A 12,920-nucleotide genomic window follows, 5' to 3' on the forward strand; every position below is an offset into this window, starting at 1 on the left:
ATCCCGAGGGGCAGGAGGCCTGGCTGCTGTAATGAGGGAGCCCCCTCCCCGCCCCGGGCCCTCTCCGGCTGCCTTTGCTGCCCCACCAATCTGTGTAGCGGAGGGGCCCCTAGGTCCCAAGACCTGCCTCCAGGGCCTCCCGCATGTGGGGGATGGAGGCCAGGGGCCCTGGGACACCAGGACACTTGTCGAAGTTCATGAGGCCACATGGCATTCGGGCAGGTTGAGAACTCACAGAGGTGCGGGCGGCGAGGACCGGGCAGGCTTGCTGGCGGGGGGCAGGTGGGGGTGGGTGCCAGCCAGCAGCTTTCACGCTGCCCTTCCACTTTCCCTTCCTGCGCCTCCATCGCCTCACCTGACTTCAGGGGCGGTGGCTGGGCCAGGTAGTGTCCGGGGCCACCTGCCCCCTGACACCTTGAGCTGCTGTGACCTCCTCCCCACCCTGCCCACATGCCCGAGCCCTGCAGCGGCGATTTGAGGGCCTGGTGCACCTGGGTTTGCCTCTTGCTCTTGACTTGTGAGCTGCGTGGCCTTTGGTCCCTCCAGTCCCGGAGTCCTACCCTTACTGGGCTGTCAGCTGCGCTCTAAAGGGCTCAGGTGCACACAGCGTGGGGGGTGGGGGTGGGGGCTTAGGGGCTCCTCCCCTGTCGGAGCTGCTCCTCCCCCAGTGTTAGATGCCCCCTGAGACCACAAGTAACAGACACCTCAGGGACGAGTTCCCACGAGGTTTGCCGTCACGCTGGGCACGGGGCCCTAGGCAGGCAGCTGCCGGAATTGGTGGATGTACCATGTCAGCGGTGTCCCCAGGACCTGCTCCCGACACCCCTGAATTGCCACCTGCAGCTGGCTAACAGCTCTTGGAAGCAAAATGTCAGGGCACCCCATCCAGGCAGGGCCAGGACCCGCGAGGGAGCCCCTCCCCTCTGCACCTGCACCTGCACCTGCGGCTTTACTGAAGGCCCGGGACACTCCCCTCTTGTCTCATGGGCCAGAATTGGGTCATGTATGCTCCTCTCAGCCAATTACGGGGGGCGTGGCATCACCGTGGGGTCTCTGAGTGACAGGTGTGGGGAAGGGGTGGGCCACCGGCCGAAGCAGGTCACCTGGGACAGAGGAGAGTGGCCCTTAGGGTCGGCTTCACACCCCTGGAGGCCTGGTGATGAAGGCACCACAGTCAGTGAAGGGACGGTTGGGCCGCAGGGCCCAAAATGGGGCGGGACTCAGCAATTCCTCCCCCCTTGCACCCTGCACCTTTGGGGGGGCCATTGCCCGACAGGCTGCCCCCGTTGGCCTGCCCTCCCTGCAGAGCTGAGGCAGAGTTCCTGGCCGATGGGGAGGAAGCAGAGGAGAAAGAAGTTGCCCACCGTCCTCCCCTAACTCAGCTCCCACGCCTGTGGGCACCCAGGCTCTCATGGGGCCCCTGTCGTGGGCCTCGTCTCTCGTATGGACCACAGGAGTGGCCTCCACTCAGGCCCTTCCCCTGGACCCCTGGCTGACAGGACGCAGCCCTGGCGGGCAGTCACGGCTCCCAGGCCTACCGGCCCAGCCCCACAGGCTTCCAGCAGGTGCACTGGGTGCCCAGGTGTCCACATACATGCTGTCCTCTCCGGTCTTGCTGCACCCAGCCTAGAATGGCCCCTCCCTCGGATCCCCCCCGCCCCAGCCAGGAGTCCTTGCTTTCTCCTCCAACATCCCAGCTCCCACCACCCATACTTGCTTAGACCTCTGCATGGATCATAGGAGTGTGTGTGTGTGTGTGTGTGTGTGTGTGTCCGTGTCCCATCACCTAGGAAGATGGTGAGCTCCAGAGGGGACAGGGTCTGACTCTAGCTCCCCGAGATGCCCCGCAGCACTCCTAAGGTATAGAGCATGGAGACGCCCCCAGGCGCCTCGGCTGAGTTCAGCTGAGCTTTCACCTTGGTGGCCAAGCAGGTGTCCAGAGCCAGGGTGTCCTAGTTCCCTCGAGGTCCCCCAGCCTCAGCCTCTCCCCAGGATGCGCAGAGCCGGCTGTGGTAGGTGTGGGTGTGGATGCGGGGGCCCAGGGGAAATGCGAGGAGGCCTGTAGGGCCGTAGCCTTCACGTAATGAAGGCTCTGCCCCAGGGAAGGCGGGTCTGCCTCAGTGGCCAGGGGTTAATGGCTTTGCTGAAGATCACAGCGGAGGGTTAATCACATTCCTTAATTCTACAGCCCGCCATGGCCTTGCCCATTAGCGTCTGTGGTCAGTGGCTTCCCCGCCACACACCCTGCCCCCACCCCGCCACACACACATGCCACCAACACCTTCCCCGGGGCCCTGGCATCAGACTGCAAAGGAGGCTTAACCTGGAGTCCTTGCCGCTCCCCCTCCCTCCCTCCCTGCACACGCAAGAGAAGCCGCCCCTCTCTCCCCAGGTGGAGGTCCCAAGGGATCTCTCTTGGAGGAGGACTCCTGGGAACCCATTCAGGGAAAGACCTGTCCTTACTGAGCAGTCAGACACTATTTCTTGCTTAGTCGACTCCATTTGGACACATTAACAGGCCCCAGAGAGGACAGCCAGCAGCCATTAAATGTCCCCCTTCCAGGGTGGGAGCAAGGGATGGGGGCAGAAGAGGACTGAGTGCCCCAGGGCCTGGCAGATGGTCCGGGCTACAGGGAGGCCCCTGAGGCTCCCAAGAGAATGGGGCAGCTCTGGGATGGGCATGGTTTGGGGATCAGTCCTGAAAGACCATTCCCAAGCCCCACAGAACCTGGAAGCAGCTTCTTTAGCCTGGCCTGGTGGCCCCGTGGTTGTCCCTGAGCTCCCTCCAGAGCCCATTCTCAGGAACAGTCCGGTCACCCCAGTCACAGTCCCTGTGTTCAGGACCCCTAGCCCCAAAGTGACTGCAGCCCATGTCCCCAGGGGCAGGGGCCTAGGCAGACACAGCTGAGCCTTGGGCTGGGCCTCAGAGAACCAGAGCGGACACATTAGTGTGACAGGCAGGAGGGCCTGCCACCGCGGCGGGGGCGGGGGCGGGGGCGGGTGGACCCACACTGATATTTCAAGATCCTGCATCAATAACTCTCCAAGCCAGTGCATTTGTGCTGACCTTTCTGAGCAATGACGGGTTCCCGCAGGGGAGCGGGAGGTGGCAGCGGCCTCCACTGTCACTGACAGCCCCTGGCTGGGGACTAGGCGAGGCAGCCTCCGGGGGAGTCTGCACCAACGACCCCAGCCCCTCCCTGTGTGGGGACCATGCAGGGCAGCCTGCTGTGCTCCATCCCCCTTGTCCCACCTTCCAGCCTTTGCAGAGGCCTCCTCCCCCTGGAGTCCCGCCTTATTCCAGGCATCCTCCAGCCCTGCCATGCTTGGAACCACCACCACCTCTGTTTTCCCAGCCAGAAGACCTCCCTCCTCCCCTTTGCCCTCCCACGTCTTGCTTCAGAGCCGTCCTCTGGTCCTGCTTCCTGCAAGACAGCTTCTGTGACCACCGTCGGGAATGTCCCATGCAGCCCCCTTATTCGGGGCTCTAGTCAATGCCGTCTTGTTTCACTGTGTAAATATGACTCACGCCCGTGCCCCAGCTGGGGCCTGGTGTGCTATCAAATCCCCCAAATCCCCAAGGCCTGCGTTGCCAATGCACCAAGGCTCAGGCATCTGAAGAGCCTCTGCAACCCATGTGGGGCAGAGGGGGGCTGGGCCCAAGGGTGGAGTTCATGTCTCCTTTGGCGTCTATGACACCACCAGCCATGGGTGTGAGTGGGCGCAACTCTTTAGGAAAACAGTTTACCCACGAGTAGTCAAGTGCCTTAAAAGGCACATCCTTGAACTCAGCATTCCCATTTTGGGTACGCAGGAAATGATTTGAGACACAGAAATACATGTCAAAGAATATGCAATGCAGTGTTACTGTAGGGCCACGTGGGAAGGGGGAAACCAGGGCACCTGGACGTGACAAAATATCCTCTGGCTACTGAGATCATGGATGCCAAGTATTATTTGTGACTCTGGATATGCTTAGATTTTCACAGTAAATGAAAAGCATAGGATGTTAGGATGACAATTAAGTACAGAATAGGCTTAGGAAAAAACTAGAAAGATACACACAGCCTGGGGCACTTGGGTGGCTCAGTGGTTGAGCATCTGCTTTTGACTCAGGGCGTGACCCCGGGGTCCTGGGATGGAGTCCCACATCGGGCTCTTGCGGAGAGCCTGCTTCTCCCTCTGCCTACGTCTCTGCCTCTCTCTCTGTGTGTCTCATGAATAAATAAATAAAAATCTTAAAAAAAAAAAAAAAGAAACATACAGCCTTAGGACGGTTGTCTTTAGTGTAGGAATCTACGGTGTTTGGGGGGAGGGTTGTTTGTTTTTGTTTTAAGTAGGCTCTACACTCAGTGCAGAGCCCAACTTAGGGCTTGAACTTGTGACTCTGAGACCAAGACCTGAATTGAGATCAACAACCAGATGACTTACTGGCTCAGCCACCCAGGCACCCCTGGGGTTTTTCTTTTTAATCCTTCTACTTCTCCATATTTTCCAAAATTCATTCATTACACGTCTGTTGCCTTTATAATTGGGACGAACGTTTGTGATGTGTGTAGACACACCCGTATGGCTATATCTGGACATCCCTCCATTTGGGAGAACCCATGGCCCCGCCACTGACTCCCACTATCTTCTTTCAGCTGTCCAAGCCTGGGGGACCCCCTGAGCTGCCCTCGTGGAATCAGTCCTTCCTCTTCCAAGGTCGAGATGGAGCCACCAACTTCTCAGAAGACACAGCCCTGGTGCTGGAATACTACTCCTCGACTTCCAGTGAGTGCCCCTTGGTGCCGGGGTAGCCGTGCATCAGGACCTGAGGACCAGGGGGTGCTCAGACCACCTGCCTCCGCCCCCTGCAGGGACGCCCCACTGCGTGCAGACAGGTGGAGGAGTGCCTGCCGGGCGCCAGTTTCCCCTCCAAGCTGTGAGCCCTGAGGGATCTATCCCTCCGTCCTCACTGACGGGCACATGGGGAGGGGGTAGTCATGTGATAAAAATGCACGGATCTAACACGGGAATAGGACCCGTGTGTCCTGCCCATGCCAAAGGACAAGGGAGCCAGGCAGGCGCTCCACCACGGAGAGAGTAAGGCCCCCAAGGGCAGAGACGGGGGAGATCCACGTACAACCTAGAAACACCAAATATGTGGAGAGCTGGCCTCGAATTCAGGGAGCCCTAAGAGCAGAGGAGGAGGCTACTTGGGCAGGGCAAGGCCAGGAGGCAGGGGAGTGAGGCGCGGGAGAACGGGATGTTAGGAACCAGAGGATCGAGCGCCTGCTGGAGCCTCCAACACGGGGCCCGGGGGCCTGGGCTGGGGTTCTGGTCGGAGTCCCAGCTGGTCCTCCCCGCAGTGAAAGGCGGTGAGCCCTGGACCCTCAGCAAGCCCCTGGGCGTCTCCGTGTTGCCACTGAAGAGCCGTTTGTACCGCAAGATGCTGGCAGGGAAAGGTCTGAGTGGGCTTCGTGTGGAGAGGCTCCCCATCACTGTGAGTGCCCCCAGCAGAGCCCATGCCGGTGCCTGCTCCCGCCCCACCCCACCCTGTTCCACCTTGCCCCACTAACACCAGTGAATCTAGCTTCTCCGGCAGCTTCCCCCGGGGCCCCTACCACGGAAGCCGACCACTTTCGAGTGTAAGGAGTTCCCCAAGCTCCTGCGCCAGCGACAGGAAGAGAAGCACAGGGAGGCCCCACCGGACGGTGGCAAGAGTACAGGCCTGGGTTTAAATCCTGACTTGCCTTAGGTCTCACTGTGCAACCTGGGGCAAGTTTCTTAGACTTTCTGAACCTCAGAGTGCCCACTTCTAAAACGGGATCAACATGCCTTTATAGGATCTCTCTGTAGGATAAGAGAGCCAAGAGCCCAGGCTCTAGAGCCTGACTGTCTGGGTCCAAATTCTGGTTCCACCTCTCATTAGATTATATGACTGCGGGAAAAATTAAAGTCCTGGTGGCTCAAGTTCCTTGTCTGTAAAATGGATTCATAGTAATAGAATTTTTCTCATAAGGTTGCAGTGAGGTTTTTTTTTTTTTTTTTTTTTTTGAGGAAATATGTGTAAAGTGCTTAGAATAAGTTCTCAATAAGAATTAATCATCATGGTTTATTTCTATGCCACCTTTTCCCCTAGAATACTTCTGGCCTTCCTGACATAATAGACCTCAGTAAATGGGACTTTCGCCCCTGTGCCAGGACGCAGGTCTGGAAGTGCCAGTCAGGTCTTCAGTGGAGCCGGGAAGGGAGGTTCGAGGCAGTGAGGGTGAGCAGAGGCGGGGGACCAGCTCCTGCCTCCCTCTCACTCCCCAGGCAGAGCCCCCAGCAGGCCCCCTCTTGAGGAATCCGTAGCAACGGGCAGATCAGAGGCAGAAGCTGCCCTGGCCAGCATGGACTGACTGCTCCGCTCTCCTCCCCAGGACACCAAGCTGAAAACCATAAATGGTGAGGCCCCCACAGTGGATATCTCCTTCCAGCTGCTTTCCTCTGAGGTAAGGCTGCGGGGATGCGAAGGGCAGCCGAGCGCCAGCTCCTGTAGCCCCGTGGTGGGTTCCAACCCCCTGCACAATTGCTGGCCTTGTCCAGGGGCTGGGGCCAGAGGCTCTGGGGAGGAGGGGACCACTGCTTTGGCTAGAAATGTCTGAGGGTGATTTAAGGCTCCAGAAAGCGAGACAGTAAACTGAGATTAGGAAGAGGAGAGCTGAGAGAAGAGGCCCCCCAGGCCTGGGAGTCGGACTCTAACTCAGCCCAAGGCAAGCCTGCCTCACTGGGATCAAAGTTCTACAAGTCCTACAACGGGGATTTGTTCAAGTCCTACAAACCTACAACTAGGATGTCAGCTTCCATGGCTGTGTAACAAACTGCTACAAACCTAGCGGCTTAAAACAGCACCCACTTATGGGCTCACACCTGTATAGGTGGGCAATCCGACAGGGCCCGACTCAAGTCAAGATGTTGGCAAGGTCGCATTCCTTTCTGGAGGCTCTGGGAAAGAGTGTGCTTCCGAGGCTCCCAACATCTCTGTTTCCTCGCTGGCTGTCAGCCGGGGGGCCTCTCGGCTGCTGCAGCCTACCTACATTCCTTCTCCCAGGGCCCCCCTCCACCTTTCAGCCAGCAGGGATGTCAAATCCCCCCCCTACATACCTCAAAACTCCCTGGCTTTCTCCTTTGTCAGCAGCCAGAGAAAACCCTCTGCTTTTAGAGGAGCTGATGTGGTGGGGGAGGCCCACTCTGATAATGTACCCATCTCAAGGTCAACTGTGCCACGTGACGTGAGCCCCGGGGTCATAGCTCCCCATAGGCATGGGTGCTGGGGATTAGGGTGTGAAATCTTGGGGGCCCGCTTTTGGAATCCTGCCTACCACAGCTGGGTTGATCCAAGTGGAAAGCTACTACCGGCCGAGCCCCGCCTGATGGATGGGATCCCTTCCTCCAGCCAGCGCTCCCTGGACTCTGAGTCCCGGCTGGACCCTGGTCATTTGGCTCCTGGCAGGCACCTTCTGCCACTTTGTAGTCTGGGATGCTAAGACAGACACAAAGCGGGGATGTGGGCAGGTCAGGACCATGAGCCCGGAAACTAGTGACGAGGGGCCAACTTCTGGGTCAGTCCCCTCCTGTCAGCTTCCCACACCAGGAAAAATAGCCACTAGCGCTGGGGTAATACTTCCCTGTGACCTCACCCATGGAGCACACAGGGAATTGCCTGGTATAGGGTAAGAGGCACATATCTGGGAACATAGCCACTCGAAAAATGTGTTCCTACAAGGCCTCTGGTAGGTACCTGGGACTTCCCATTAGCACTTCCCCCTCTGGAATGTTCGGCATTGTCTTCTAATTCCTGATTCCTCTAATTCCTGGTGAAAGAGTTTGTTAGATACAGCCTGGCACACACCCCCGCTCCCACCTCCACCTCCATCCCCACATCGGGTGTAGGACCAAGAAGGTATTGGGAGGGGAGGACATAGAAGCAGCAAAAGACCCTAAGAAAGAATGAGGGTCCTTAGAGAAAATGTCACAGATTTCCCAGATTGGAGCTCAACCCCCCACCGCCTCTTGCTGGGGTCTTGAGTCTGCCGGTGGCCACTGCCTATCCCTCCCTCACCTGCCCCTGCCTCCCAACCCTTCACTGGGGTACATGTGTCCTGAGGACCGAAAGGAGCATCAAGTGCCCCTGGTCAGGCCATTGAGGGACCCAGGCAGGCAACAGGCAGGTGGACCGGACCCTTCCCCAGTCGCCCAAGGGCTAGGCACAAAGGTCTCATTGATGAATTATTCACCAGAGCTGTGCTAAGTGCAGAATTAATCCCTTTCCTTCCAGCTGGCGGCCTCACTAAATTATCCCTCCAAGTCATGCGGGAAAACGCTGCCGAATTCATTTAGCGGCTGAGTGTTTTGATCTGGGCCTTGCGATTTTAGCTTCCCCTTCCCCCAGCCCCCTCCCCCTGGAGGCGGGTAAAAAACCTTTCAGTAATGGATTTCCGAGAAGAAAGGAAAAGAAAGGGATCAAGATTGGGTGTGAACCAGGAAAATAGTACCAGAGGAAATTCAGATTCTGCAGCCAAGCATTCACACACAAACACAGCTCCACACTCGCACACTCCTCACACCATCGCATGAGACGGTCCCATATGCACAGACATGCACACGTGTGCACCCCCACCCCCCTTTGCAAGGGTGCACACGCTTAATGTGTATACCCATGTTCGCACACAATGCAGGCTGCCACACAGACATTTTCACACCCCTGTTGGCGTGCACAGAAGCTGCATATCTTTGTGGCTAAACTGTTCCTTGGTGACACTATATGTGAATTGGCCCATAACTGACTCACTTTGATTCTAGAATCTTGAACTCCAATTTTGGGGCAAATGTGGTGGGTTCCACATAGGTTCTTGCAGCCAGGGCACCCAAGCCATTCATTGGCTGTCCTTGTGGATACAATGAGGAGAGGGAGGGACTGGCAGCCATGGAGCCCATCTGCCTTTTTTCACCCTCTTCGGGCTTGGACCTGGCTCTCTGCTAGCATCTGAGCCCTTTTGGCATCCTTCTCGCTAGGGGTGGTGGGAGAGTGTTGAGAGCTGATGAACAGGTGGATGGTGTCGTAGCTGAGCCCAGAGGGCCCAGCCCCAGCTCCCTCACTCACCATCGCCCTCACGATCACAACACTGGTGTTCTCTATGCCACTGCCAACATTTATTGGGCACCTACTATGTAGCAGATACTGTCCTGGTTTGAGAGATCTTACAGTCCTCATAAAGCTTGCATTCTTCGAGGAATCCAGGGAATGTGGACCAGACAACCAGCAAGTGAGTTCATGAGTAGCATCAGCTCCTGGTAAGAGGCCTGACGAAACCCAGTGAGAGCAAACACTTGACAGGCTCTGAATTCCTTGCCTCTTCCTGTTGCACCTATGATGTTGTCTGCAAATTCATGGTGAAAGGTACCTGGCCTTCATGTCTGCATTCTTGCCTGAGGGACCACGACCATTGCTTCTTCCATCTTTTAAATCAAACACTGCTCAAAGCTCCACCGCCTGAAGCCTGGGATCTTAGAGTCCCAAGGACACTCTGGCTGCAGGGGGGCTTGGGATAACGGGCCTCCTGGGGCCCCTCGTCCGTGTGGCTAATGGTTCCATCTCAAGGGCAATTCCCTGCAAGTAGTCAGACGTGCTACTGAAAGGTGATGCTTCAGGAGAAATAAATACACATGGCCTATTTGGGTACTGCCCTCCTGAGGACACATCCTCTTTCTCCTGAGCCTCCATGGGACAGAGACATGTTATCCTGATTAATTGAGGTTTTGGTGAACACCAACCCCCCACACCCACTGCTTCCACATCACCCATTGTCAGAGCCCTGGGAACAAGAGCATTGCAGAATTTCCAAACAGGCAGAGACCACAGAGCTGTCTCTCAGGAGCCCACCCTGGACAGGATTCTCCCTGACAACATCCACTGCAGGTGGACTTAACCTTACTCTGCCATGACAGGATGCTTACTACCACCAGAAGTGCCCTGTCCCATGGCTCAGTGGCCACAACAGATAGAAATGATCACCTCCCACTGAGTCCACCCTCTCTGTGTCCCCAGGCTCCTCCGTGCAGCCCTGGCAAGCCCCCAGTGCTGGGGATACTGGCACACGGTCAGCCATCCAGCATGCTGCCTGGCACACCAGCCAGCAAAGCCTACAGGTTCTGTGAATGGCAAGATGGACTGTGCTCAAAGCTAGGTCTGTTGGCCATGGGTTAAGCTTTTTCCCTCTGATGGGACTTGTCTACAGGCACCTGCTGCTGAGAGTGATCTGCTTTCAGCTGGAGTTGTGTGTGTAGATGAATATGTGAGTAACTACATAGATTCACCAAAACCAGAAAAACAGACTCTTGCATATATGCCACAAACTTCCCTTTATCACACATGCTGTGGGGGTTGGCCTTGGAGGTCCATTCGGCTCTAGGAATCCATAAGCCTATGGCTACTCCACATATACATATATGAATAACCTTTTGCTCTCTTCCACTTTCCTTCTGATGTTGGCCTCTTCCCTTTGAAGAGTGTGATCTGGTCCCCCAGGAGTCTGTGCTTCTCCAGGCTAAGTAGTCTGCCTCTTTTAATGAACTGGTTTCAAGATCCCACAGCATCCTAGGTGCCCTCCAGCTTACAGGAAACCTCTTTGAAGCGAGGCCCATACTGACCAGGTTTCCTAGGCTGACCCATGTGGACTGGAGCCCAGCATGCACGTGATAGATGCTCACGTGTCAGTGCTGCCTCCTTGCATGGAAATGTGCCTCCTGCAAGGTGGGACAAGTCTATGCAGTCATCTGGGTGTCTGACAACAGTGTGCCCTCTCCAGCTGGGATTTGGAATCCAGAGTCTTATGCAGGCAGAGATGGGGCCCCTCACACTGGGTGGCTGCCTCCTTCTTAGCCCACAAGCCTGAGAGGTGCTGGAAGGACTTGAAACCCATGCATTTCCTTGGACTTTGGCACAGGGTAGGTGCCCTTGAGGAGAGAAGGAGAAGGCCCCTGCTGCCACCCACTGAGGGAAGTGGTGGTTCCCACAATCCCTTCGGACCCTCCCCCTTCCCTGTTCTTGCAGGGAGAGGCAAGGCAGGTCTTCAATGCCATGCAAAGGGCTGCCTGGTGTTTTCACTCAAATCAGCCACAAAGCTCTCTGGAGACCAAACCAAAGTGGGGACAGGTGGCTGTTTAACAAATGTGGAGGTGAGGGCAGGTAATAGGCAGAACCATGCTGGTTTTTGACGAATTTTTATAAGTTTCTATGAAAGCTCTGGGTTGGTCCTCAGAGAAGCCCCAACATAAACCTGCCTCCATTTCCTCATGAAGCACAGCTGCCTAGAAGGCCCAGTGTTCAGGATGGCACGATAGCATCCTCCGCTGGTTTTGTCCTCTGAAGGGTTCTGTCCCCACCCCCAAGACTCCAGCTCTGAAAATGCTACCACAAGGACAATGATGGATCCCGAGAAAAAGGACCCTTTCCCCTCCCACAACCGCACAACATCCTGCCTGTCTTCCTTTCCACCCCATACCCCCTACACAAACAGGGTGCATCCTTAAGTCTGGGTTTGAATCCTGGATCTTTCACTATCTTAGCCACCCTGAGTCCCACCTTCCTCATCCACAGAGGGGAGGTGTGATCCCTACCAGCCAGGAATGTAGTGAAAATTGAATGAAGGAGCATGTGTAAGTGCCCAGCCCAGTGTAGCTGCTGACAAACATGCTGAACTCATCAGAGATGAGGACAGGGCTCCTGGGGGAGGGGAACAATGAAGCCTTGCTAATCTGTCACTCGGCGCCCGCCCCTCATGACAGCCGCTCCACCAGATTCACATCCATAAGGACATCAGGAGGCCTTGTCAAGTGCTGAAGATAAACATCACCAGCCCCACATTTGGTCTCACAGCAATTTTTCAGGGAATGAAGAAATGGAGAAGAGACAGACAATCATCTCTCTAGAGGCCAGAGATGCTGAAGTCCCCAGTGTACCCTGCCTTGAGCTGGGAGCTGTGGAGGAGATGGAGAAAGAGGAGACCTGCTTTCTGGCCTGTGAGTGGGTAGGGCTGGACCAAGAGCCATACTGCATGCTCACCCCAATGGCTCACCAACCACAGGATTCTGTTGCCTTGAGAAAGTGAGCCCGTGGCTCGCAGCCAGAGATGGAAAGTATTGAGTCAGGATACAGTGATGGCTATCGAAGCTGGACATTTGGGCCCTCCCCTGGCCTGCTCTGCTCTCTCTCATGTACAACCGTTGGGTTGAGGAAGGGGGGCGGTGAGAGAGGGCAAAGCTTCCAGACCAAACTATTCAGAGAGTGGGGGCAGAACTTTTCTCAAAGCCACACTATCATAGCTTAGACCTTTCTTCAGCCAAACCATATGTACCCCCACTCCACCCGAGGCCATTCAGGCATGAATTGTTAGCCAGTTTTTAGATCTCCAACCTGTGCCAAGCAGTAAAGCACCCTGGCAGGTCATTACCACCCATCTTGCTAAGGTTTCTGGGTGAAGTACACTGAGCATACAAAGGTCAGGGGAAGAGTCACAGGAAAGAATGGTTTGAGCTATGCCTCAAGGAATGGCTTGAAAATTGGCAAGGCAGAAGGAGTCACAGACGCAAAGCCATGGAGCCATGACAGTATCAGAAGCACAGGGGACGAATGGTGGCTGTTGTGGGCAATGAGACTGGAGAGTTAGATGGAGCCTACTCTGTGGAGGGCCTGGATGCCAGGATGCAGGTTTAGACTTTGGTGGTGGTGGTTCAAAGCGGTTTTGGCAGCAGTAAGATGTGATCTGATCCATTTCCAACTCTATTTTGGTATCTCTAGATGACAATGGAGGAACCCAATGGGAAAGATTAAATGCAGAAAACCCAGGTTCCAAGCTAACGAGAGTGAGCCCACAGACTGTCCAATGAGCTAT

General features: G+C 56.0%; 1 protein-coding gene across 6 annotated transcripts in view; it reads left to right on the plus strand.

Moving 5' to 3' along the window:
* Positions 1-12,920, plus strand: part of CCDC33 (coiled-coil domain containing 33) — an 88,399-nt gene that overhangs the window by 31,664 nt on the left and 43,815 nt on the right. For all 6 annotated transcript variants that reach the window (XR_012022939.1, XM_072809605.1, XM_072809604.1 and 3 more), the window contains exons 8-10: positions 4,644-4,773; positions 5,352-5,485; positions 6,408-6,479. Coding sequence is in view for 5 of the 6 variants with exons in the window: in XM_072809605.1 (XP_072665706.1) it covers positions 4,644-4,773; positions 5,352-5,485; positions 6,408-6,479 (336 nt within the window). In the remaining variant the exon portion in view is untranslated. The remainder of the gene's footprint in view (positions 1-4,643; positions 4,774-5,351; positions 5,486-6,407; positions 6,480-12,920) is intronic.

This window comes from Canis lupus, chromosome 32 (genome assembly GCF_048164855.1).
Source record: "Canis lupus baileyi chromosome 32, mCanLup2.hap1, whole genome shotgun sequence".
NCBI lineage: Eukaryota > Metazoa > Chordata > Mammalia > Carnivora > Canidae > Canis > Canis lupus.